Source organism: Trachinotus anak, unplaced genomic scaffold (genome assembly GCF_046630095.1).
Source record: "Trachinotus anak isolate AG129_WGS33_773 ecotype Australia unplaced genomic scaffold, CSIRO_AGI_Tana_v1 ptg000007l, whole genome shotgun sequence".
In the NCBI taxonomy this organism is placed as follows: Eukaryota; Metazoa; Chordata; class Actinopteri; order Carangiformes; family Carangidae; genus Trachinotus; species Trachinotus anak.
The window spans coordinates 14,126,492-14,154,047 of record NW_027273858.1 but is presented as its reverse complement, the minus strand read 5'-3'; the positions used below and the strand labels follow the sequence as shown (position 1 = coordinate 14,154,047).

General features: G+C 39.8%; 1 protein-coding gene across 3 annotated transcripts; it reads left to right on the top strand.

The window, feature by feature from the left end:
• The first annotated feature begins 589 nt into the window (after positions 1–589).
• col21a1 (collagen, type XXI, alpha 1) lies at positions 590–27,450 on the top strand. Of its 3 annotated transcripts, none has more exons than XM_071480853.1 (29): positions 590–722; positions 7,905–8,032; positions 8,233–8,793; positions 8,987–9,152; positions 9,223–9,451; positions 10,347–10,517; positions 11,922–11,999; positions 12,994–13,077; positions 14,259–14,321; positions 14,748–14,801; positions 14,890–14,943; positions 15,057–15,110; positions 19,229–19,282; positions 19,384–19,437; positions 19,522–19,575; positions 19,930–19,983; positions 21,504–21,548; positions 21,643–21,696; positions 21,789–21,842; positions 22,824–22,877; positions 23,096–23,167; positions 23,357–23,392; positions 24,085–24,129; positions 25,194–25,226; positions 25,321–25,467; positions 25,611–25,665; positions 25,750–25,941; positions 26,018–26,095; positions 26,280–27,450. In XM_071480853.1, exons 2-29 carry the CDS (start codon positions 7,936–7,938, stop codon positions 26,465–26,467), a joined length of 2,880 nt encoding a protein of 959 aa, XP_071336954.1. In that variant the 5' UTR covers positions 590–722; positions 7,905–7,935; the 3' UTR covers positions 26,468–27,450. The 3 variants fall into 3 exon arrangements, with proteins under 3 accessions (XP_071336954.1, XP_071336956.1, XP_071336955.1); XM_071480854.1 differs by lacking the exon at positions 590–722 and adding an exon at positions 2,189–2,634; XM_071480855.1 differs by lacking the exons at positions 590–722; positions 26,018–26,095; positions 26,280–27,450 and adding an exon at positions 780–2,634 and having other exon boundaries at positions 25,325–25,467; positions 25,750–25,915.
• The last annotated feature ends 106 nt before the right edge of the window (positions 27,451–27,556 follow it).

Below are 27,556 nucleotides of genomic sequence, written 5' to 3'. Positions count from 1 at the left end.
TGAGCTTGCAAGATGAACCTAAATACAATAATAATAAGAATTAGCTATGTTGAAAATAAGAAAATCTAACACAAAATTCTGTTCATACTATATAAATCATAGCTTTTTTCTTATCAGATACTAGTTCTTCCTCTTGAGTCGCAAAAATTATTCAAATGAAACGAAACGAACGAAAACCCTGAGGAGTCAAAAGTAGGCATTGCTTTGTATTAAGGGGCCACTGGCAGAAAAGGTCTAACAGGTATTACAGTGTCCAGGAGCACGTGGAGCCACAGTTGCATTTTGTGAGTGAGGGCACAACTTAAGTAAAACAAGACGGCTAGAATTATCTTGTGCATTCAAATCCAAAAAAGTACATGAGCTCTTTTTGTAATGTGCACATTCGCTAAAGGAGCTAGTTGTAAGTTTTGCTATTGCTCCATAGCCAACGTTAGCATTAACAGCTGTTTACTTACCATTGAAAAAACGCTGTGAGTTCAGCATCAAACTTTATTCCTGTACTCATCAACAGCTGTCTCCAGTGGTGGAGAGCAACCCTCTTGTTTTGCCTTTATTTCTATCACTTTTTTCTTCTACTGAAGTTAGCATGCTAACCAGCTAGCTCCGGGCCGTCTTGTCACTTTCTGATACCGAATCACTGTAGTGTCCAGTAGTGCTAGCCCGAGGGTGTATTATAACCTCTTGTCTCGTAAATTCAACAACAGAAGCTCTCGGCCAGACTGGTAAGTAAACAGTTGTTTATGTTAATGTTGCCTATGTAGCAAAGCTAAACTTGCAACTAGCTCCTTTAGTGAATGTGCACATTAACAGTAGAGCTCATGCATTTCTTTGAGATACTTATGTCGTGTTTTGCTTAAGTAGTGCCCTCACTTTCATAGCATTGAAAACAAAACTAACTAAAACTAAACAAATGACTTCCCCTTTTTCCACATTAATATAATGAATCAATTATGACTAATTAGCAAGTCCAAAACAGACTTTACCAAGGTACAAAACAGTTTCATTTACTTGATCATACTGTGGTAATTTATTTAATGACATTGGGCTTGCTGCAGTTTTCTTGGGTAAGGATCAGTGTTTGGCAGTTAAAACTATCTGTCTTGTTCTCCTGGCATAGGCCTAATCTAGCCAAACAGTATTTATCAGTTATTTATCAAAATTATGTAATCTTGATGAGCTCACTGCTGAATCTAATATATTTCCAGATGTGACAGTTCACAGTTACTTTAGGCCTGAGAAGACAACCAAAGTGGCTTCTGGTAGGAAAACACCATGAGAACACAGATGTTCTGCTCTGGGGATTTCCTTCATATGCACATCCTGTTGGTTACAAAGCAGAGACCAGTCAATAGCTACAGATGATTACTCAGCATTGGAAAGTCTAGTCTCACCAGCAGGTTGGCCGCTCCCAGGCTCCACACATCAAACACCAGCTCAGTTTTTGCCTGTATGATCCAGCAGAGTGTGCTGAGGCTCAGGGTCAACCAGGCCATCATCCAGGGAAACCACTGCAGCTCAATCCCAGCATAAGATCACATCTCATGATTACATCTCATCTCAGTATTACTTGAAAATTTCACAAACAGTAAAGAACAACACAAATTCAAGCTTTTATTGATTAAAACGTGTTGTCCAACCAAGTGGCTGTTTTAAAACTTATAATTAATTGCAAGTATAATAATTAATATAATGAAAATTTGAGTTTTTTGTCATTCATTTGACTCTTTACCAACAGCAAGAAGAACATCAATCTAATATAATCTCCTGCACTACCGTCAGCAATGCAGCCTTCTTTTTTCTTTTAAACTGAATAAAATAGTGCTGCACTGTACTGTGTTCAGTACAGTATCAGGCTTTTTGGAGCCTTCAAGAGAGCCTGAAAACACTGAGGCTGTTGTTCCTTGATGCAAAGCAGGCTGCCACTGAGGACAAACATGATAAAACTTGTTAGAGTGAATCAAGCTGAGATCTTCCTGCTTTAAAGCAGATAGCAGATTCAGTTCTGCATTTCTAATAACTCCCAGCTGTGCAGGGAAAGCACTGCAGTAGCTTTTTGCACCTTGTTCATTGCTGAACAATCTCCTGTCCATTTGGGTGATGAAGTGGAATGACACAGGAGCAGTGTAATGTGTTGCTGAGCACTTCAGGTCCTTCTCAACGTACCATCAACATTATAGTATATGTCTTTCATTATAGTGAAACTTTGCTTGTCCTGCTTCCAGAAAACTTGCATGTTCTCTGGTGCCCCTAGCAACCCACACACGATCCAGACCCTCAACACTTGGAAGGAGGCTGCGCTGATTACAATTATTTTCCTTTTGGACTGTCAGAGATGGGCTGTCTGCTTCACTATTTCATGCTCTCCTTATCTGCTTCTCTTTCCATGGTAATTGAGGATGGCTGTAGGCCAGTAAAAGTCCGGAGTGAGTGAGGGGGGGCGGTGGAGAGGAAGAAGGACAGAAACAGAGGAGACAGAGAGAGCTGCTGGAAAGGGCAGGCTTTCATTCAGCAGAGAAACATGTGCACTTCTCTCCATATTCAGTTTCTGTAAACCTAGGGCTGTGAACAGTATTGATCACTGGCTCTCAATGAGAGGATTAACAGGAATTCACACAAGGGCTTGGACGCTTACTGGTAACTTTTTGCTTACTTTGAGTGATTGTTGTGTTGCAACATGCTGTATTTCTGTAATTTAGAGATGCCGTTTTGCATTTTGCAGGTTTTGTTCATGCATAAAGATACAACTGTCACATTTCTTTAACCATCGGGCAGTCAAACATTCCAGGAGGCTGATTGTCATGGATTTAATGAATTTTTCAGTGTGTCATGTGTTATTATGTTCAGATTAGTAGCAGTTTAGCACTGTGTCAACATTTACTTCAGTGTCCTACCCTGTGTGCTGCAGCAGCTGCATATTGAAGACATTAAGCTCAGTTATCAGTCCCTTGTTTGTGCTACTGTCATGCAAAGAATGAATGGAATCATCTCAAGAATTTTCCTGGCCATTTCACTTGTCGTAAATGGACATTTTTTTTACATATTTGCTGCACCTTGGAAAGTGCACCACAGCTTTGCGTGCATGCTTTGCAAAGATGTGAAAAATGCATGCATATGAAGAACAATAATCTTTGTGACTACAGAAGAAAATATCAGGCATCTGAAGTGGACATGTTGGCTAAAAAGCGATGACACCTCTATGAGCTAACGTTTTACAAGACATTAACTGTGTGGATTAGTTGAACAGATCTCTGTGATAGGGCTTGGCTTTCCCTTGTTGCTTCAAGAATTTGGCAGCAATAAAATCCCTGCGATCTTGGCAACTGCTGTTCACGCTGAACAGCAGTTGTTGTTTCTGGAATGGAATAGCTTCCTTTTGCCAAATTTACAACAGATAACTATAACTTCAGCAGTTCATGTGGAGTTAAAGCCTGCTGTTGCATTACATAAACTACACAAAACAAATAGAAACATTGTTGTAATTTTTTCTCTCTGGAAATAATTTAGGTGGTTTAATTTGTTAAGCACAAAACCTGTGTGACGACTCAGTGTCGCCCTCCCTGAACAAGTGAAATCTTATCTGGTGAAATGTGAGAAATCATTTGTTCAGCAGCTTCCTCAACAGCACATCCAGCTGGAACTGACCTATCAATAAACCACATCTCAAATATTAAATCTTATTAATGCTGCAGAGTATTGCGACAGCAGGCTCAACCCAGAGTGTTGCAGATATTTTCATTTTAAGTTTGTAAAGTTAAATACTCTACATACCAACCAAGTGTCAAAGTGTCTGTTCTGCTGCAGGAAAATCAGAGATCACCGGGGTCTGGTGCTAACCTGCATCACAAGTGCACCTGTTAATTCTGCTACATTATGCATGCATTCCACCTCTGAGCATTATAGCACGGCACGTGTAATGTTGCGAGTTTATTCCTGGATGAAGGCTGCTTCCCTTCATCACGAATACATGTGTTTGGTCACTGTCCACAGCCGGAATTTCACTGTCTGATGGTGTAAATGAATTCCATGTGGCTCGAGCAGAGGTGTAGAAATACTCAGTTTGGGGAAAGTCAGTTGAGGGGAAAGTCATTCTGGCTGGACGCTGCCAATGAGGGGGTTTTCCAGCAGCCTCCTCCAGTTCTCTAGTGGGGAAAAATTCTGAGGAAAACAGCTTCCAGCTTAACGCCTCCTTCGACTGTGTTACTTCAACACTGAGTTTACACGGTGGAAAAATGCAGTCATGTTAAAGAGTGTGACCCCTTCTTTGGCTGCATAGAAATAAAAGCATTTTGGAGGCCAAAGGTTACATCCTGGCCACTGTTTTGTTGACCTTCACATGCCACAATCAAAAAGTAACTATGAATAAAGTGTATGCTCAGTTCCTTCCTATCAAATACCTTCCACAAGTCTTGTTTCTTATACTCCATGCAGCATATCTGGTCCTCATTTCCAACTGCTTCCTTTTAGGATGTCAGCAGTTTCTTTCTTACATGTGCTGGAAAACACTGTAAAAGATAATTGAAGAGAGCAGCAACAGAAACAAAAAGTGATCAAATATCTGCTGTCTGCTGACGTGCAACTCTCTAGCTTGCAAATGCAAATTTGACTCTTTTCATTGTCTTCCCTGGTTCTTAATGTCCCTTTTCATCTCTGACTCCATGAACATGAACATAACCGTCATTATACTCCACTATAATGCTACATGTTGTTTACAGCACCTGGAATGATGATACTGAGATAAACTTGCAAAATGCAGTAATTGGCATGTATGTTAATTGATGCTTGACAAAGGACAAACTCTGCATTTTGATATGTGTTGCACATTGATTAATTCAAATCCATGTTGGATTTGTTTGCCATTTCTGAGTTGGTGGAAATTTTAACACTTAGAACAGACTTGAAAAGGACAGATTTGGTAAATAACCCTCCACAGATATGATAGTGGCTCAGAGGGGCTGCTTTGCTTTAAATGCTAACATGCTGACAATTGCAATGTCACCATGCTCATTATAAGTAGGTATGTTTTTTTTTTTTTTTTTTACCAAGATCGCCCTCTTAGCTGGCTTATTAGCATGCTAACATTTGTGTTTAAATCGTGCATTTCATGGACAAATTTAAATTTTGACCTCACGATGGCGCTAGATGCAAAGTCAGGGTGCCACGAAAGTCATTGAGATACATTGTTTGGTACAACATGAATATCTGTAACAGCTTTCACAGCAATATATTATCTCAATGAGGATGTTCGCACATCGAGATATCTGATGCAGGTGGGTTGGACAATATATCATAAAATAGGTGCTGAGGTATTCATCAGCATGGACCTGTCTTGCAGCAAAAGTCAGTGGTGGTTTCCTTTACCCAGGACCACAATGTTCCCTTTTTAGGTGCCTTGACAAATGACCTGTTGCGTTAGTTGGGTGTGACATCTTGTTGTCAGGATAGACCAGGTTGTTATATCTAGATATTTTACACGGGGGGGGGCTTTTGAATAGCATCATCACATAAAAAAGAGGTATATTTCCATATCAACTCCTGTGTTAATGTTTGTATTGGATCTCTGCAGTATAGGTGAGACATTTCAGCAGTCAACCAAACATCATGGATGTTGTTGCGCAGGTGTAGATGGGGATCCTCAGGGCGGAGTACAGCGAAATCATTACGGATTGAGTCAATCAGTCGGGTAAAAAAATAAATAGAATGGTTGTAGGGCAAAGCACGAGTACAAGCACGGCTGTTTCAGCAGAGCTGTCTCCGTGGATGAATTGGGAAAGAAAATGGCAGCAAACCAAAAGAGATTAATCATATGTACAAACTGTTTAGCAGCTAACATCTTCCCAAAATGTCAGTTTCCAATATGTTCAGACATGCCAGTGTTTTGGAACATTTTGCCAGGGTGTAAAATAATCTTACTCCAAGAATGACACACCTGGTGACATAACAACTGTAAGTACTTCAGCAGCACCAAGTGGTTAAAATTACTAAATGTGCTGATGGGAAGGAAGGTATTACAATTGGTTTTAGCCACGAGGGAGGAAAAGTGTAGGAGTGAAGCTTTTCTGGGCAGGCGTGCTGCTTTTGGGCCAAGGGTGGGCAGTGAATGACAAATGGCAGCAGATTTGAGGAAACAGCTGATAATCCCACAGGAAACAGTGAGCACTAGTTTAAGGGTAGTTGTGGTCAGAGGTTCAGCGACTTGTTTATTTAGTAAAGCTGACAGTGCCATGTGAGGATGTGGTAGATGAGGCTTGAAAGGAAAATGCTGGAAAAAGGTGTACTGAGGCGGTGGAGGCTGTGATTGGAAAGATAGAGTGCGCCACATGGAGGATAGATGCAGAGTTTTGAGTATAATTTAGTGGTTAGAAAGTGAATTAGGGATTTGTGTATAGCAGTGTCTGTGGCAACAGTGGGGGGTAGGAAGTGAATACAGTGAAAAGCAAACATTGGCTGATGGGATTTACCGCAGTGACACCCCATATTCAGAGTAGGTGGCTAATGAATAGTACTGTCTCTTTAATCGTCCTCAAATTGCATGGTGCCCTGTGTGGTTTCCTTGTGTGGTTTAGTATTATATGAATCATGTATCAGTGTGAATACCTCCTGTCCTGAATTATGTCACAATATCTTTCCATTACACATAAAGTGTCCCCACAAGTAAATAAATAGCATTTAACTTGGAATTCAAAGTTGCTCTTATCAGTACTTTCATACATAAAATGAATCAAGCAAATGTAATGTGAATGATCATATGACCCTGCAGTTCCCATCAGCTCTGCAGAGCTTTTTAGTGTCTTTCATCTCATTGTTTTGGTTGTAGATAGAAAGAGTTGTTGAACATAGTGCAACTTAAGAGCCAAATATTTTTCTCAGGCATAGTTAGAGACCAAAAACAGAGCTAAAAAAGGGATTGAATATTAACTAACATTCATAATTGACTAATATTCACTAAGTGGTCAGTAATACGGCTCCAAATGAGTACTTGCACTCATTATACATAGTAGATCTACTTTACATTTTACTCCCAATGACTACACAAGCACTCATTTAAAGTACAATGTAGTCAGCTGGATGTGTAAATAAGCAACTGTTGGCAAACATGTTTGCCTTATCAACTTTACAAGGTGATAATGTGTCAGTGCTGCTGCACTGACCCCAAGTCGCCAAAAAGAAAAAAAAAAATCTAATAATAAGTTTTAGGAAAGAAATACACACTATACCTGTTGATGAAACCGTAAGTTCTTAAACTATTTTGTGTCTTTCTCCATTATTTTGACATTTAGCTGCCATTTTTCTACCAGGATACCAGGATCTGAACTGCTACCTAAACCAAAAATAACTTGAGCCATTAAAATTCATTCATGTGTCTGACAAGGAGTCATAACAAACGCTTATATTGTGAATGTATGCATGGATTCTTGCTATCATGCTTGAGTCATACATTTTCTTACAAAGCTTAATCAGATCACCTTCATCTAACACTCAGGTTGACCATTAGTGCATCATCCAGAGAGAAAACTTGACCTCAGTGCACAAACGCTGCTAATTTGCATGCGTATACAACGCTTGAATCATTTATTTTTTGCTTTAATCCATATTTTGCAGAGCCTGACAACATAGCCAACATCTTTGTCATATAACACATGGTATTACATAACCTTTCCTTACTTATGTGTAAAACCGCAGCTAGTGGGGTAGTTTTGTGTGGTAAGGTTTTGACTTTTAAGTCTCTGGTGAGGTTAGTAGCCAAAACAAATGGCAATTAAAAATCTCAGCAATGGAAAAACACTAGTCTGGGACATTAACTTCTATCAAGGCAAAAATAACTCCAGGACCACATGTCACAAATGCTTGCATTGTCCTTTTCTTTTTCCCTGCAATACAAAGCATGTTTTTCCCTTTCCCCTTAGGTGCACAATTGGAACTTGGTACTGCTGCATAATGGGTTACAAAGCGACATCCATGCATTGTGTCTTAAGATGCCTGTGCTTCATGCTTCTCCATTTGTTTAGTGCAGCTCAAGATGAAGACATAAGAAGTAAGAGTGCTTCTGTCTTCATTTTCTCACACTTTGTTATGCTTGTTGTCCATACATTAAAAACTGTGAAATGCATACTACTGGCAATTTCATGTACTGTAAATGCATTTTATTTAACATATAGTATTCCGCCAAACTAGATGTGATTAGTTGAAACCATTATTGTACACTGCTAATTGTTTATTTCCTGTCTGCTCCAGGTTGTAGGACGGCCCCATGTGATTTGGTCTTTATTCTAGATGGCTCATGGAGTGTTGAAGATGTTAATTTTGAATTAGTGAAGCGATGGCTTGTCAATATAACAACAAGCTTCAACATTGGACAGAAGTTTACCCAGGTTGGAGTCGTCCAGTACAGCGATGACCCCGTTTTAGAAATACCTCTGGGGAAACACTCCTCTACCAAAGACCTCATCAAAGCGATGGAGTCCATTGAGTACATGGGGGGAAACACAAGGACAGGCACAGCCATTAAGTTTGCTACAGACAAACTGTTTGGTCTCTCTGAGCGTGGCCCTCAAGGCATTTCCAGAATTGCTGTTGTCCTCACAGATGGGAAGTCTCAAGATGAGGTTTTGAAGGCAGCAGAGGCAGCAAGGAAAAAAGGAGTAATTCTGTTTGCAATTGGTGTTGGGTCAGAGACAGAAGAGGTCGAGTTGAGGGACATTGCGAACAAGCCATTTTCAACTTACGTCTTCTCTGTTGAGGACTACAAAGCTATTTCCAGGATCATACAGGTCATACGACAGAAACTGTGCGAAGGTAAGCAACTGCTCGTCAGTGTCTGGTGATGTTTTCCAGCTCAGAGATCAAATATCACCTTCATGATAGTAGCAGTGGCATCTCTTCAGCTCAGACTACTCCATTTGTAATTGTGCTTCTTATCCTTCTCTCCATCATGTGTGTTACCCTTCTGTCACTATGTTTGTCTAATTCGCTGTGTTTTCTGTTGCAGAGACTGTTTGCCCGGCAAGAATTCCTGTAGATTCCCGTGATGAGAAAGGTTTTGATATTCTGCTGCATCTAGATTTGGCTAAAAAAGCGAGGAAGACGCAAGGAGCCTATTATGGCTCTAAGGCCTATGAAGTGACATCTCGTGTTGACTTGAGTGAAACTACACGGTAATCATCTTGCCTTTATATGTCTTCATCATCATCAGTGTATGCCAAGTTGACTTACTTTTTTATTTAGGACCCTGTTCCCGGATGGCCTGCCTCCATCGTACGTTTTTGTGGCCACGCTGAGGTATAAAGGATCCGTAGCAAACGAGGAGTGGGATCTGTGGAGAGTACAGACGCGTGATGGGAAACCACAGATGGCGGTGACTCTAAATGGATTGGAACAAACCGTCAAGTTCACCACAACCAGTGACGCACCAAGCGGAACGCAAACAGTTACATTTTCAAAACAGACAGCCCGGGTAACATAACTCTGCATTTTCACTTTTAAATACTCTTAAAGGAGAACTTTATTTTGCACATGAAGATCAGTTTATGCATCACAGGTCCGACTAAGCAGACTGTGAAAACATATGAATAATGTGGCTCTGTAGGAGTTTTGTCAACAACAAGAATATAACCCTGATGATGTCATCATCATGTTATCATCATGCTACCGAAACAAATTCTAATAAAAATGTAACAAATTAAACAAAATTAAGCAAACTTTAATAAAAAGCCTGTGTGTGGAATTTGAAAGTTACCAGAGAGTTAACCAGAGAGAGAAGACAAAAGACACTACCAAGATGCATGATGGGAAATGTAGGATCCAAAATTTCTAGAGCTTAACCCATTGCTGGAAAATAGAAGTTAAAGATATCTCAGCTTCTACAGCTTTGATTTTGACCATTCCTATTTTAATGTGTCTGTTGTGAGTCAGTGTTAAATTGCTAAAATGGATCTTTAACAGTCTGATTGATGCATTTATGCTGTAAATTCTCAGCATGAATGCTCATTAACTTGTCCAAGTGAAAACACACTCATACTATATGATAAGTAAGTAAGTAATTAATGAACATTACAGGAGACAAGCTGCCCTCATTGGGGTGAAACAGTTGCATGTTGTATTCATTATTTTATACAACTCTGGCAGAAACTGTTCTAAAATCAATGCACCTCCAAGGCTTGAGCATTTTCTTTCAGCCACACATAAAACGCTTGTTATGTAACCAATAAACCCTAATGCTACACACCCTTTTCCTTTCAGTATTTTCTGTTGCATTGTTTGTTTTTTCAGTCTCTTTATCGGAACATTTCCAAGGTGTACCATTGTATTAATGACTACTTTTTCCTATTCTTTCTTGATGACTAAAAAAGCTGTTTGACGAGAAATGGCACCAACTCCGCCTGCTGGTCACAGAAGAGGATGTTACTCTTTATGTTGACGACCTGGAAATAGAAAGTCTATCCTTGGACCCCCCTGTTGGCATTTTCATCAATGGAAAAACCCAAATTGGAAAATATGTGAAGAAAGACACAACAGTGCCAGTAAGTTGATCAGCATCATCATAAACTGCATGTTGTTTGGTCCCCAGAGAAGTAACCCAGCAGTGCGTCAACTTGACTATAGAAAGAGGGTTAATGAGTAGCTGATATATGATTTAAACAGCATCACACAGCACTGCACAGTTTATTGCTGCCTCCTCAGAGACATGCTAAACTCCGTGTATAATAAATCCTTGGCAAAAAAAGAGCCCTTTTTTACCCACAAGGGCTTAGTAATCTTTGTTTTATTTGTCTCATTTGGCATAATTTGCGCCAAAAATGCTGTATTTGTAATAAATCATAATTGTGCTGTGTTGTAATTTGCTCTGCAGAAAGCTATATAGTGTGAACTTTGAACATTGAAATAAATACATCACTGCAAACATAATATAACATTGTTAGGTAATAATACAGTTATGGTTAAGTTCTGCACAATACATCATTTTATTCTAAATGTCAATATCATCATGAAACAATAGCACAAATCTACCCTTTAAAACACCTCAGACACATGCAAGCAATTACGGGGCTTTGGCATTGTTGCATTAGTGGCAGTAATGATGGTGAATGAAATGAAATACATGCAAAATAAATGAAACTCTTTGTTCATCTAGCGGTGGAGATGCTCTATGCAGAAAATACTTTGTTTAAAAAGAAATAAAAAATACAATTCATTCATGACTGTTACATTTCCTGTGTCAGCCAGTATGCTGACACATCGTTGTAGCTGTGAATATTACCACGAACACATCTTGGCAGTGAATGTTATTGTGTGTACTGACCCACAAAGTGAATGTACTTATGTAAGACAAACGCATTTGTATCTGGAAACACATTTTTGTAACTGGACCCTTAAAAGTACACCGTGATTAGACCACCATGCAATTTTAAACAGCACTACATAAATGTGAACCATCAGACCAGACCCAGACATTCTTATCATGTTTAAATCTAAACACAGGCACACACTGTTAACAAAATGTAAACTATATTGTTTTAGATTGATCTATGCCCCTGATCATGCAGTCGTACTAATGTTTTCAAGAGGCTGGAAATAATATAAATCATGTGATAATTATCTTTCTGCTAACTGAAGTGAAACTCTCGATGAGCCATTTTATCACCGACATCTAAAAAAAAAACAAAACAAAACAAGTATCGGAAGATCATGCAGAACATTTCCAACCAGTGAGGGAGGTCTGGCAACATGTAGCTGCTCAGTGCCCAGTGAGGGCACTTATGTTTCCTTTAACAGTTATATAATAGCTATTTCAATTCATTAGTGGCGAAATGTTGCAAAATTACCCCATATTACAGTTTGTTTGTTTTGTTAGCTTGTTTCGTGTCTCCACTGGAGGTTGTGTGTTTCACAAGATGTTCTTCTTTTTTTTTTTTAATTTTCTTTAGTTTGAAATTCAGAAACTTCGTATCTACTGTGACCCTGAGCAGAATAACCGAGAGACTGCATGTGAAATACCTGGAGTTGTAAGTACAAGAACCTGTCTGGCTCTGCACTCGATTTTTGATTTTTCAGTCCGAAAGCAACAAAGATAACTTCTTCTCACCTACTTCACTTCTCCAGCTACATCTGTTTCTGCTCTGAAACGCCCTGCACTGGTGCAGCCAGTCCTTTCATCATCAGTTACCTCCACACATCATACTGCAGGGCATGAAGTGAAGCTTTCTTGCTTTGTATTTCACCAGCACAGTGTGCTGTAGTATTGTGTCGTGAAGGTGTAAACTCAGCATATTCATTTTTAAGTCGCATCTGTTTATGCATAAAACAGTGTGCTGGAGGAGGACCACATGGCTCAGTGTCAAACATACTGCGCTCAGTATTTTTTTTTTCTTTTTTTTTTTTTTTCTGTCTGCTGGCAATAAATGTGTTTGTGAAGCAGTGGCCCATTGTTATGTTGGCTTGGAAATTGCTCTAACCACAAAAACTGTGCCAAATTACTGTTTTTAATGTGAAGCCATTGGATAAAAATATCAAAAGAGACAAGATGAGAAGCCTAAAATGACAAATGCTTGCCAAGTACCGCTGCTTCTCTCCTCTCTCTGTCTGCTTTTCGATGGTTTATTTGCAATGAAATCTCCAAGTTCAGTTATCAATTTCTGTTTGAATGGAAGCTCGGACTCTTCCTGGCACAGTCTCACTCTGTTTGATTTCATAACAGAAAGATGTTCACAGGTCATATTGAAACACAGTGAAGCAGGGATATAGGATGTAATTGAGATTTATATAAAAAAAGATATCCTGTTTCTCTTGTTACAACTCCTAAAATGTGTGTTTTTGTTGTTGTCTTCCGTTTTACCTGATTTTAACCTGATATCTCTGAGGTTTGACAAAACAAGATGTTTTAAGACACAAAAATCAGGTTTTAGAAAATTATAATGGGCTTTTTTTTGCTTAATCAAGAAAATAATTCATCAGTAATGAAAATTGTACACAATGCCTAGTTATACTTGTTCATTACAGTGCTCCAACAGTCCTGATTACACTGAACCCACCCAAGAGCCTTGTGTTTGTCCTCCTGGACCGCCTGGACTTCCAGGAATTAAGGTCAGCTGATCTCTTTCCTCTCCTTATTTGTCTTGTGTCACGTTGTTGTGTTATATATTGAACAAGAAAATATTGCCGCACTGAAAAGCACATCACAAAACATTAACCTCACACATGGATATCAGACAGTAGAGCTTGTTCCTGCTTCAGCACTCCCCACTGTTCAGACAACTGCTTAAATATTTACTTTAAACAGTGGTGGTCTGTTGAGATTAAATAAGTGAAAAATGTCTTAATCTTTAACAGTGTCGGTTTATGTGTAAACTCGGGAATGACAAAGAGACTGAATGGCTTCTGTTTGGGAGACAGAGCTCACACTCTCTCTTTCTCACAGCTTGGCCTTGAGGAAGTTGGTGCTGAATTCCCCAGTGACGTCTAAATCCTGTTCCCTGTGTCAGATAATTATGTGATGAGCACATGAGGTTGCACTTTACCGACAGGTCAAATTCAACTGTCATTACAGCCTGTAAACACAGGCTTCCTTCATGCCAGAAACAGTGCTGTGTGGGAGATTTAGAACTTTTATCTCTTAAATACACAGTTACCTCCTGAAAATATACAGTTTTATAAATGATGCATGCACCAAATAGCCTCTTTTCTCCACTTAGGCAAACTGAGGCTTTCCATTGCCAGAGAGTCACAATTAGTCTTGTAAGATCCTGTTGTACTGTACCGTTGGCTGGAAACGAACCAGACCACTGCTCAAGATAAACACCGGCTAGAACGGAAAATTACCAAACTAAGGAATAAACACTACATCTCCGGCTTTATTGATCACAGGGCATCAACCAAATAATAGCAGCCCCGGCTATAAAAGCCTTTACACAAGGACCTCAGAGAGATATAACCTTAGCAACAAAACTCTTTGTTAATAAAACTAACATGGTTTCAGGCATGTTTGTGTTTATAAGGTCAATGCTATACTTTTACTACATTTACTAATAGATCCAAAATGCTGGGGCCATTGCTGGCTTGCAGATGTTCCTCATAACCCCACACATTGCCCAAGAGCATCTTATGATAGATGGTTTACAGATAAAATAAATCAACACTCTACGCTTGAGAAAGCATGCTGTTACTAGATTAATAAATTAAACTAATGAATTCATGCTGCTTTGATAGACAAAGTACAATTTGTTTTAGTTGCACATGACTGAGTTACATTATTGCACTTTCTATAGGGAGAACAAGGAAACACTGGCAAACCTGGTCAGCCTGGACCTGCTGGTGCTGATGGTAAGCCTGTGAGTACTACATAGTTCAATATACAAACATACAGTACATAACTGGCAACAACACTGTGACAGCAGCATCCACAGCGACCCTTTTGAGTTAATGTATCCATTAGATCATGACAATTTCTGCTTGTTAATTGTATGTGGTCAGGACTGCATCAGAATGCTCATACACAGCGGTAAACATGCCTATTTACTTATTTTTCCATCGGGTAAATAAAAAAACATGTCTGATTACAGCACTGTGGCAGCACAGTGGAGATTTTGTGAGATGAAAACCAACCAAAAGTGAACCACATGTTCTATAGCTCGATCAAAAACTCAGAGAAAGAATCCACCCCGTAGCCCAGACTCACTCAGAGAACGTGCACACAGCTGGATTCAAATGTTTAACCAAGTCTGTGTTTCTCTCATCCTGTTTTGGTTCAATTTAAGGGTATCCCTGGCATTAGAGGGAGTCCAGGGCTGCCAGGCCCGCAAGGAGGAGTGGTAAAGAAAATTTCACTTCTTCCTGAAAATTAAATTCAGTATCAAGAATAGAAAATTTAATGCCTGTTTCTTTCGCTCCATCTGCCAGGGGCCACGTGGGTCAGACGGGTACAAAGGGGAGCAAGGGAGGCCCGGTGTTTCGGTAGGAGGGTCAAAAAGCAGCATTTGTGACACAATGGGTTTCATTGTCATGCTGTAGCACTAATTTGTGACTAACTAAAAGACACTTTTGTAATGCATTACCTGTACTTTCAGGGTGAGAGGGGTATACCTGGATTACCAGGATCGCCTGGACAACCAGGAGAGAAGGTGGTGATCTTCATTACTCAAATGTGCCTCTGCTCCATAAGAGCGTACCATGTCTTTATCATGATGATGCTTCTTTTTTTCCAGAGTATCCTCTAGGGGATGTTGTTAAATTTAGGCCATAATCAAACTGCTGATTGGTCAGTCAGTATTGACTACAGTATTGACTGACCAAAGCTGAAAGAAAGCATTCGTTAGAAAGACACAACACAAAACACACTGTGAATTGTCAGGGTACATCTTCTTTTTTTTTTCTTTCTTTTTGTTTTTTATGAGATCAAATGTGGGATTAACAGGAAATCCCTGCTAGACACATCATCTTCAGCCACTGAACATTGTTGCATCAATCACTCTAGAAACCATATGTTATAAATATAAAGCCAGTTCCCTCGGGTGAGTCAAAAATACAGTCTCATACTATGGGATGAGAGTGTTTTGCAGAGAGAGCATGAGGGCCATCAGAGACTTTTTGAAATGTGTTCATATTTCCTGACTTTTGTTCTGCCCCTTTTCTCAGTAAGTTCAAACAGTTTGACTTTCTTTGCTACTTTTATAGAGAACCACAGGTGACTCTCTCTTCTCTCGTTGCCTTGTGTTTTTCCCCTCACTTGCATCTCGTCCTTGCTCCTGAGCCTCCCAGTTACAGGAAGATCTGAGGTAGAGATGCCAGAAAGAGATGACTCAAGTGTCATGTGAATCGATAATGTAAATCAAGGCAACATGAGATCCCAGAATGTCTAACAAAACAGATCACACTCCCACAAAGAGGACTGTATGTCCTTAACTGTAGGCCATCAGTTAGAAATCAAACTTTGTAATCCAGTGAGACCAACCACAGCTGCAGTGCACATCAGCTGCTCCAAATATTCCCTTATTTTGTTTGTAGGAAGATATACTGTATGTATAAAAGTGAAATGTGAATTAGTCTCCATTTACCAGATAAAAACATGACAGCTCAAGCTTTTTCACATTCAAGGCTAGAGTGAGATGGACCACTATATTATATAAAAGCAGAAGGTGATAGCCAAACAAAGTCAAAGTGTCAAGATGGTAAGAAATCAATGCACTATCTGAGGGAGCCTTCAGTAAGTGGTGCCTCAGCTGCCTCTTCCACTGCCCAGTCACACAGATGTGAAAACACTGACAAAGTTGGCGCTGTGTGTTACCAGCAGCTGTCATGACATGTATACTAACATGAGCCACAAGGACAAAGCACCTGTGAGCTGAAACGTGTCAGTACCAATCCAAACAAAAGTGGAGTGAGTCTCTCTAAAACTTTTTCTGTCGCTCCGATCGCACTGAAGTTCATCTGAGCAACATTACACTCAATAATACCTCATTATTTTGAGGTACAGTGAAGTAATGCATCCTCCCCAGATTGCATCACCCCTGTCATATCATCCTACCTTGTAATCAGTGCGACCACAGGATGACCCCCTGCCAGTTGGCTGACGTGAAGAGCAATTGAAGCAGTTAATGTCATTTTGAAAATGAGCTCAGAGTCTCAGTTGGCTGCAGACACGTGTCTGCACCTGCAGCGAATCCTCCTGTACCATCTGTCCCATTATTAGAGTTTGACTCTCACTCCAGGATGTATCAATTTAGGTTTTTATTAGTGTTTGGACTGTCCTCACAACTGTCTTTGATTCAGTCAAATACTTTGGGTTTTGGCTATATAAAAACACAAAGAGAGCGACCACAATGGAGGACTGCATTTCTAAAGATCAGGTGGATTAACTGTATTTTTTTTTTTTCCTCATTTCCAGTTACACTTAACACATAAAAGGATTGTGGCTTTAACTGGTCTATCAAAGAGCTCTTTTAAAATCCCATAATTACACATCTAATCAGTGTAATGGTTTGAGGTGAGTGTTTAAAAGAGGCACTTAAAGTGATTTTCCATCACTTGTTAAATGTGTTAAAATAATGCGTTACAGCGCAAGTTTGGAAAAGCTCTGGCCAAATTGTTTCAGTGAACAGTAAAATATATTACTGTACTGTAGATAAAAAGATCAATATTCTCTGACACCACTAGTAGTCAATTTGAATTCAGAGTAAAATTCACTGTACTCTAAATGAGTACAGACAAACAAGAAAGCATGAAATGCCCAAAAAATAAAATAATGTCTAGTTCACATTAAACCAGCACATCTGATCCAAAAACAACTTGACTAAGAGCAGTAAACGTGCCAATGAAATGACCCTTGTCTGACAAAATATAAAATATATATGAAACAGTAAAGAGCACAGACACCTTTGGCACCTCCACAACTCAAACTTTAACTTTAAGTTATTCTTCATAGTTGCCAAGTGAAAACGCCTCACAGTTTTTGTTTGAGGAAACTGAATTTCTCTCGTGTCTGGGTCAAGAGGTGTTTGCACTCCAGGAAAGCTAAAAAGCCTCCATGTAACAGAAAACAGTCTCTGAAGACCAAGATGTCTTCGAAGAGCAGGAAGGCACTTCTTAAAGTTAGAGGGAATCCTCATCTTGTTAATAAGGAGATTTTCTTTGGATACAAACTTACAAACTTCATCCCAAATTGTTCCCATATTGTAAGACCACCACAGGGTGGAGCCTCATTTTCCTGGCATAGGCTCTAGAGAATGGAAACATGAGATCTCTGCTAAATTAAGTCAGAAGTACATAATTCAAGATCACAAGAGGAAGAAAGACTGTTAGACACTTCGCCAAAAGCTGGTTGTGTTTGTGTATTCACAGTCCGTGATACCACAGTCATTCATCACCTTTGAAGGAAGATCTTATGGCTAATTATGCGGGCATCCACACAGTCTGTGCTATTGATCTATGTAGTTCATTACATCTGCCAAGGAGGTTATGCTTTCACCCGTGTGTGTTCATTTGTCAGCAGAATTACGCAGAAATTGCTGAACTGATTGACACTGAACTTGGTGGAGGGATGGGGCGCGGGCCAGGGAAGAACCCATAAAACTTGGGGGCAGATCCGGATCATTTACCATGAATTTGAATTTTTTTTCTCTGAAGTCTGGTGTATGTTGTTCGACACTGAGTTTGGCAGAGGTCTGCTCTCTCTTAGTGCCCTTCTAGTTAGCACTGTAGCCACATTGTCTGCATCCATTTTGATAGAAATCAATGTTGTAATTAGAAACCCACAGCCCAGCTTAGGGAGTGAACATGACTGTAAACTTTTATTCTTATCACATCTGCCCACTGAAAGCAGGCTTTCCTGCACACCTGGGAAGTGAGAACACACCACTCACTGCTTACACCACCTCTGCTAGCCCCTCTCCACGTTTTATGATCCAAGTTTTCACACAGACTGGAGCAGCCTAGCATTTGCTGCACAGTCCAACAAAACAGTAAAACTCACTGCAGCATGAAGACAAATAGAGCACAAACACTACCAGTTGGCTTCCATGTTTTTGTCTTTACTACCCTGGTTGTAGCGCTGCCAGTCAGAGGCACCCTGAGCCTCTGAGTCCCTTCACCACGGTTTGTTTGTTTTTCACTGGAATTCTACTGCAAACTGAACTGCTGTGATGTCCACAGCTGGACAGATGTTTGATATGTTTTGACACCGATGGAAAGAAACTATCTATCCATTAACTTCAATGTCTTTTTATATACAAAATATTTTTGTAAATGAGGCAACAATAAAAGTGGTGTTACCCATCAGCCTGTCCCCAGCCAGCGAGAAACACGTCATTTGGTTGTAAGGTGAATGATGATTTATTCCCTCTTGAGCTGATTAGCATAGATTTAAATGCTGGAATACAAAATAGAAAAAAAAAAACAAATGATGCAACGTCCCACCTTGTTCCAAAAATCATGCTTTTCAAGTTCTGGCAAAGTTCAGAGACACTTAACATCTAGATCTAGGTCAACCGGCGCAGTTTTGAAAATGCCAGAATGACACAGTGAAACACGTCACTCACTCAAGGTTCAGTCCAAAAAGTTGTATAATTCAATGCCTATCCCAGAAAAGGAAGACCACGGCTGACTCATGTCAAGCACTCACTGTATTTGTGATCATGTGGACTTGCGCCTCCTGATCTGGCTTTTAATTTTTTTACTTGCTACATATATTAGAAACATGGGTGGCACCCCTAATGATCAATTTAAATCTTCTAAATTTTCTCAGGGCTCTATTGGATCCCCAGGAACTGCAGGGTTACCAGGGAAAACTGGCCAAGTGGTAAGGGTGCAGACAATGCTAAAGGCTAAAACAACAGTTCTGTCTCTGAGCATGACACAAGAAATAGAACAAGTTTAACTAGGATGGCATTATGTTTCCAGGGAGAAAAAGGAAGCATAGGACCTCCTGGGCCATCTGGTTATCCAGGAAAACCTGTATGTATAGAAGAATTCAGAAGCGTATCCAGAGCTATTGTGCTGTTATAATTCTGTGTAAAAATCATTTTTCTCTGATTTCAGGGGCCACCTGGGAGAGATGGAAAGGATGGATTTCCGGGGGGATCTGGTCAAAAGGTCTGATGTTTTGACAGCACAGTATAGTTGCATCACAAAGATCATAGAGGGATTAGGAGGATAATAGAGGCACGAGATTGGCTGAGAGTGCGGGACTTAACTGTTCCCAAAAGTTGTGCTGTTGATGTTTGGCAACCATGGAAACTGAGTCATACACTGCTGGTGTCCCCTTTGTCTTTTTACAAACTCTATTTGACAATTTTTGTAAACATCAATGGTGTTCATAGATGTCTTTTTAATGAATCCAGCATGACTTGTCAAATTATGTTAATGTGTCAAATGAAGTGGCTCATAAGCAGAAATTTGGATGAAAATGAAATGTGTGAAATGTTTTTGTTTCTCTAATGTATTAAGGGAGAAGCTGGGGCCAGTGGCATTCCCGGTGCTGATGGAAGGCAAGGCCACCCTGTGAGTCATAGATATTACTCAGTGTACATATTTGGTGTTTTGTGGGTTGCTAGTGCTGTTTGTATTCTCTTACATTTTACTACTTGCACTCCTAGAAATGTATAATTTGATGCAAATATGTGATGCAAATTGTGCATGAATAAACTATGAAATAGACTGTCATATTGTGTTAAGGTTTATACAATTGACCAAAGCATTTTAAAACAAGAAATGGGGGAACCAGTGTGTGTGGTCCTTTGCATTATGGTTCACTAAGTTTGTCACAGACAAGTGTAATAAATTGTAACAACAGAATTGCAAAACAGATGCATAATGTTTTTTTACCATAGCAAGACTGCGTGTTGACATATTGTCAGCAGCACAGAGAGTACCCCTAACAGCCAGTAAATCAGGGGTATTTCCCCTGTAGTTCATCCCAGGATAACCCTGTTATGTAACAAGCAGGCTCAGGCTATAATCTAAGGCAGTGAAAGTAACTCATCGAGGGAGTGCTGTGGTGCTCTGGCAAATCTGTTTTAGGAAGAAAGTGTTTCAACTCGGCAGCCACCCCACTGATCATGATTATAAGTGTCGTCCAAAAGTTTGAGATGGGTCTACAAAAGATGAGTCAGTTGCTCCACAAGGCTGTAAGCCATTTTTCCACACCAGAACAATAGAGTTAGCGATGTATCCAGGGAGACAGGATTAGTACTGTACTTCCTCAAGTTAAAACAGGATGAAGTTAGCACTTGAGTGTGGGCCCCAATATGGGGATTTCTTCACCTATATGTTGAGTGTGAGTGTCTGGGAGGCTCTATCTATATTTCTCTCTCTCTGCCTGCCTTTCTAATCCATTCACCATGCACATATGTTTCTCAAACTTTTGTGTGAGGCAACCACTAAGCATCTGCAAGCATTTATCTCTGAAGAAAATAACTAAAACAAAAAACTAGAGGCTTTCCAGGGTACTTTTGCTGCGTATGTTGAACCGAATAAACTTGTATTAAACCACTTATTTATTAATTAGTTTCTGCTGTCACACTTTTTCCCCAACTGCAATTTAAATAGCAACTATGTTTTGTCTTATTGCAACTATCAGCAAACAAAACATGTGCACCGCCCACTTGAAACATATGGTTCATGTAAGGATCCTCCAGTTTGCATGCTGACAGTACTCAACTCATGCACAAAGTGATGCAGTTCAGTCTGGGAAAAGGAATGAAATATTTGTTTTTTTGGGGGGGAGGGGGTGATTATTTTTACAAAATATAACTGGGGAGTGTAAGACTCTGGCAGATATGTCCTTGTACACCAAGACCAGTTCAATTGGTTGCTTTTATTGAGCAACTGGCTTCAGTTGTTGTTGACATAATGAAGTAATTATTTCAGAACTGTGAAAGGAAGTAAACTGGAACGTGTGTTTAATACCAGTTTAGAAACATTGCACGAGAAAAATTACTCAGAATTCCATGTCATGTTTTTTTTTAAATTCTCAACTATACTGATATGCATTACAGTGTAATCTGTTTCCTTGCTGTCAGGGTTTACCTGGATTACCAGGAACTGCAGGCCTGGATGGACAAAAGGTAACAAGTCCCCAACAGATGTGCAAAAAGAAAAGGATCAGTGATTTTACCCATTCTTTGTGATAACGTTTGACTGACATGATTCTTATTTAAGGGGGAAGCTGGTTTGCCTGGACCAAGGGGCTTCACAGGATCAGCGGGACCCCCTGTAAGTTAACAGCTGGTGGACTATTTGTGCAAATCGAAGTGTTAATACTGAATGTGAGGAGTTAACAAAACAGTTTCGTCACTCTCCTGCAGGGCGAGATGGGTTTACCTGGTGCACCTGGTTTAAAAGGACTAATTGGATCCAAGGTAATTATTTATTATAGAAAATTCCTTTTGAGCCTTTTCAGACTGCTGTGTTGTTAGTGATGCAAAGCTACAATGAAGCGAGCAAAAATAATGAATGACTTTCATCTTACCAGCAGACATCAAAAAGATTTAATACAGTCTTTAAAAAGGATAAACTGTTTGCGAAATATAATGTGAACTTATCCCTCTCTACGTCCCTGGGGCTATGAGCGCACTGGCTCAAACTGTGACCTAGAAAATCCAACACTGCAGATCAACAAGCTGCAGGCCAAGCCATCTTATGATTTAAGTTGACTCTAAGCAGAGTGTAGCACAGTCAACCTCCTGCCAAGGCCTATCCAGCCTGTATGTTGCAGTGCATAGTGTCATTAGTTTGGATACGATTCAATCTGTGCTGCCTCCTTGAAATGCATAGAAAGCTGCTTGGGTCAGCAGCATTACATGTTTTGTTTGGTCACTGTTTTTCTAAAATACACTTTAGAACAAGTAACGACCTCTTGGCCACACCGGCAGTGCTAAATTAAGCGATGATCTGATCTTACTGCTTTCGTCAGTGGAATTTTAGTGGAAATGTAAGCAGTCTGGGCTTGTCTGGTCTGGACGTTCTGTCTCCTAATCACTTTTCATTAGCTGATCTGGCTTTAACAAGCCAAAGTGTATTGGTAAATGGCACACAAGTGAAAACCTAGTTTATGGACAGGCAGGCAAGACTTTGATTTTATGGCTGAGCTTCAGACTGCAATTACTGAAGCTTGTTCAACTGGAAAAGAAAGCATTCGACTAGACACAATTAAACATCAAACTGCCATATCCCAAAACCTCATGAAGGTATGCTTAAGTTACTGCATGCATCAAGGAAAATGAATTATGATAAGAAAGTGAAAACACCAACTGCACTGCGGTCAGTGGTTTGATTTAGATTGGATGTTATTTCATTGTATGTTTTGTGTAACATAAGACATGTTTTATTTCTTAATCAAGGGGAATAAGGGTGAACCTGGAAGTCCAGGTACACAAGGAACACCAGGCCTTGCGGTATGTTTCCATTTAAAGAATCTAATATGAACCAGGTGGATTTATCTCTGACTTCAATTACTGTAAAAATGTATTGAATCAGGAAAGGTATGAGTGAATAAACATGTATTTATCCACAGTTAACAAAATATTTTTGGAAGTTTTAGGTCATGTAACAGTATATACATGAGGTGTGTTCTTGTTTTTAATGATTGGTGTTTAAATAAATGCTTTTAAAGGGGAGTGCAGGGGAACCAGGAAGTGCAGGTCAGCCAGGTCACCCAGGCATGCCAGGCCTGAAGGGCAGCAAGGTATTTCTACTGTGATTTTTATTTTCTGCCAGTGTTGTGACCCCACCACAGTCTTCACTATGATATAAAGTAGAAGGATGTAGTCTGGCAATACATTTTTTCTATAAATCATGTGGAACTTGAAAACTGGCTGTTTTCCTGTTGCAAAACAACTGTAAAATTATAAACCATGTCTTCATTTTTTCCCAGGGGCAAAGGGGAAATCCAGGTGAAAGAGGAGACATGGTAAGACTAAACAAAATTACACTGCCATCAACCTTTTAATTAGTCACACAAGCAGATTGTGCAATGATCCTATTGACCTCTGTGATGCTATATTAGCATATAATATATAATATATAATATTTAGAGGTTGAGAGTACATCTTCAGCTTTGAATAAACATGAGTGCCACGGAGGGTTGGCTTAAAATAGCTTGTATTCAACACTGTCTGTAATGGTGAACCCCTATTAGTGGAGTACAATATACTGTCTTTAATCCATTTAATATAGAGATCAGTATATTCCAGGGGAAATGAGGGCTGACTTATCACGTACTGGGTTTGGAAAGCTATCATCGTGTCAGCTTTATTTTGTCTTTTGGAAGTACAACTGGGTATTTGCTTTGACTTCCATCATGGTTTTCTCCATTACACTTCACTGGATCCATTTCATGTCATGAAAATAGAGTCAACTTTGGAGCGCAACAAAGAAGTGTGATCATATTTATGTAATCAAATCTAATGGGTGTTAATGAGCCGCATTTAAACCACATTAACACCCGTAAATACTTTTACAAACACACATCTATAATCACAAATGGATATTTTAATCTTCAGTACAGCACTATATGCTGCACATACAGTATAGATTGATGGGTGAAACACTGATTTCATGTGCTTTTGTGACCGTACGCTGCTGTAATGATTTTCTTACCAGGGATTGAGAGGTGAAAAAGGAGAGCCTGGGCGGCCAGGGCATCACGTGAGTTTCTTTTGATCAGCTTTGCCGTATGATGGCGTGTGATGATGCATGAACAAAACAAATTTGAATGCAAAAAGCAAAAATGATTTCTTTTGATCAAATGTTCGTGCTGTTCTTCAATCATGTGCACGTTTCTAGTTTATTGAAAAGAGATTGAGAAATTAAGTTTGAAACTGAGTGAAGAAGAGAAGAAGTGAAGAAATACTTGTTTTCCTGGATCCCTTAGTAGCTAAACTTGGAGAATATATTCATGTAATATATTCAGTACCTCCACCAGGGATGTTATCTGTTTATTTGTCCTTTGAATAGCAGTATACCTAAGGACTGGTGAACAGATTTAAATGGAATTTCTTGGAAAAGTAAGTCCATGGGCCAGGGAAGAAGCTGGCTTAAAAGAGTCTTGAGAGTCAATAGTGCCACCATGTGGCCCTTTATAAAGCACTTCACAAAAAATAATTTTCCACTTGAATCTCCAAAGCTATGAAATTTAGAAGCAAAATTCTTGTTTTCCTGGATCCCTTGGTCCAGTTCATATCTGCTTTATCCATAAAGGCCACACACACTTTGATTTTCTTTTACCTTAAAGGCAAACAATTTTTTTGTATCACTTCAACTTCTAATCTTCACTAAATTTGGTGTTAGATCATTTGTGTTTAATGCTCCATACACTCCTTTAACATGCTGCCAAGTTCTCAGAGGCATGGCCTATCTGGCATAAATTCCTGTCATTCTTGAACACACTGTGCAACATGGTCCCATTTCAAAGTGATCCTGCAGAAATCTGATGCTGTTTAGCCTGTAGGTGGTGCTACAGCAACATGATGACTTTAGCTGGTCATAACTCAGCACTCATAATTCTGACTTATTACAAATTTTACAAAATTTCTGCCTCATATTTCCATTATTTTAACATTATCTTAAATGTACCATGAATGCCTGTCAGTGTGCATTTAGACAGAGATCTAAATGCTCATTTTTCATGATTAAAATAACACATGTTGAAGATTGTTTCTCACTGCTGTCTATTGTAGTTTTTAATGACTTATCCTGACTTTGCTTGACAGGGCTCCACTGGTCCAATAGGACTAAGAGGGGAGGTATGTTAAGCTGAATACATAAATGACTGTACCTCCATCTAACTTGAATTACCAGTCATATGTGTTGCTAACACTGGGCTTGTTTTTTTGCCAGAAAGGGACAGCAGGGGATACAGGGCAGAGAGGTCAAGAGGGTCAAGCGGGACGACCAGGACAGCCTGGTCAGTCAGGCCCACCTGGCCCCAGAGGTCTGCAGGGGGACACTGGTCCACCTGGCCAGCCTGGACCTGAGGGAAGATCTGTATGTGTGATACACATTGTGTTAACAATGCTATTGTTGCATTTTTTGTTTGTTTGTTTGTTTGTTTTTTTTATCATAATGTTAAGTTTGAGATTGACATTATTGCATAGACATTAACTGGAGGAACATGTATTTTATTACAGGCAAGTGAAATATCAGACAATCACATTCGACAAATTTGCAGAGACATTCTTCAGAGTGAGTATCATCAATGAATAATGATGTGTTTCTCTGTGTTTCCACCACACTCATCTGAAATCTTTTCATTGTCAATCATCCTAGCTGAGCTGGCTTTATTGTTGCTGAGCAACCAGCAGAGTAGCTGCACCAGGTGCCAAAGCCGGCCTGGATCTCCTGGTCCTCCTGGTCCAACTGGGCCCCAGGGACTCAGGGGTCTTCCTGGACTTAGTGGCTCCAGGGGACAGCCAGGTCACCCGGGTCGACCAGGGTACCCTGGTATGAATGGGCTCAAAGGTAGAACCAGCGTCAAGTCAACAGTGTGTTATTAAAACTATTTTGCAGGATGCTTTAACAACACTTGTGTTTGCAGGAGAACCAGGTTTAGAGGGTGAGAAGGGGAGCCCTGGTCGAACCATGATTGGGGACCAAGGGCCACCTGGGCCTCCAGGTAAATAATGTGGCTAATTATTCATTTTTCCTAATAATTCAGTTTATTATTCAGTTTACAGAAAACCATGTGTAAGCAGGTTTAATTAGGTACTTTTCCAAAAATTCTTATACTTGATGTCACCTTTTGCTGCTGTGTACCGTTCCTTTATACTGATCATGGCTTGGTACTTTTATCTCCTCAGGTCCAATGGGTCCCCAGGGGTACAGTAAACCAGGTCCTCCAGGTAAGCCTGGACCCCCTGGTGTAAACGGAGCAGAGGGCAAAAGTGGTAATCCTGGCATCCCTGGCCAGCCTGGGGTGTGTGATCCATCCATGTGCTATGGTAGCATGATGAGGCGGGATCCTTTCAGCAAAGGGCCAAACTATTGATGTAATGCAGCGCCACTGCAGGCACCAGTCTAGAGCTGATGTGGAACAAACAGCCATTCTCAGGAAGATCTCATCTTTACAGTCCTCTCTGTCGTGGAAACAAAACGGACCTCTTGTAACACCTTGTATGTGATCTCAGACAGTCGACAGAACTAGATCCTATCACACCTTCAGTATTGGTATTCTGTATGATTATTCAGACGTCTTTGAACATGCTTTGAGGTTTTAATGCTGAGAGAATTAGTTATTGGCTCCGTTTAATACCTCTACTCTGATCACCTTGAACTTATGTACTAAGTCTATGTCTGGGTCTCCCTCTGGGCAGTACAGCTGGTACATTTTCCCATATTGCCCCCTGGTGTTGCTTGGTTGCATGTCGCTGTCTGAATTATCACAGTACATTGAGTGGGTGCTATATGTTACATTAAAAAAAGCTTCTTATCATCTATAATTCCATGCTCAGTGATTTCACCATAAATGATGTCAGTAATTGGCATGTTTCAGCGCAAAACTGTGAGTTTGATATCCTGTAGCTGATTATGAGCTGCTGTAAGCCTGTGTTCCTAAAGCATTCAGTTTGACTGTTAAGCACTTAACTCTTTATGAAAACCTTTTACAACAATGTATCATCCAAGGTAAATTAATACCCCCCCCCCCGTTACAATACCAGTTCATTCACATGTCATTTTATTCCATTAAGAAGAAAAATGTTTAAAGTTTCACCATCTACAAACATGCTGACTTTATAGTTTGAAATTTTATCATTTATGTTGCCGAAGCTTACCTTTCATTACTGTAGCAGGTATTTTATTGTTATTTATGAAAGAGTCATAGCTGTGTATTTCAGCGGTGTCATGTCTTAAGCATCATTTGTAATTTTATTTTTTTGTTAAGGTGACTTTTGTATGAAACTTTCTTCCTTCCTTTTTTTTTTGTTTGTTCCTTTGTTTTGTTTTTTACTAGAATTAAAACATCTTACTGATTTCTGAACTCAGTTCGTCCTCTGCTTTCGGTTTTAAATTTCAGGTTTACTTCAGGACTCCGTCACATCATCAATCTCATCTCTCTCCTGGAAATTTTTGGGGTGTG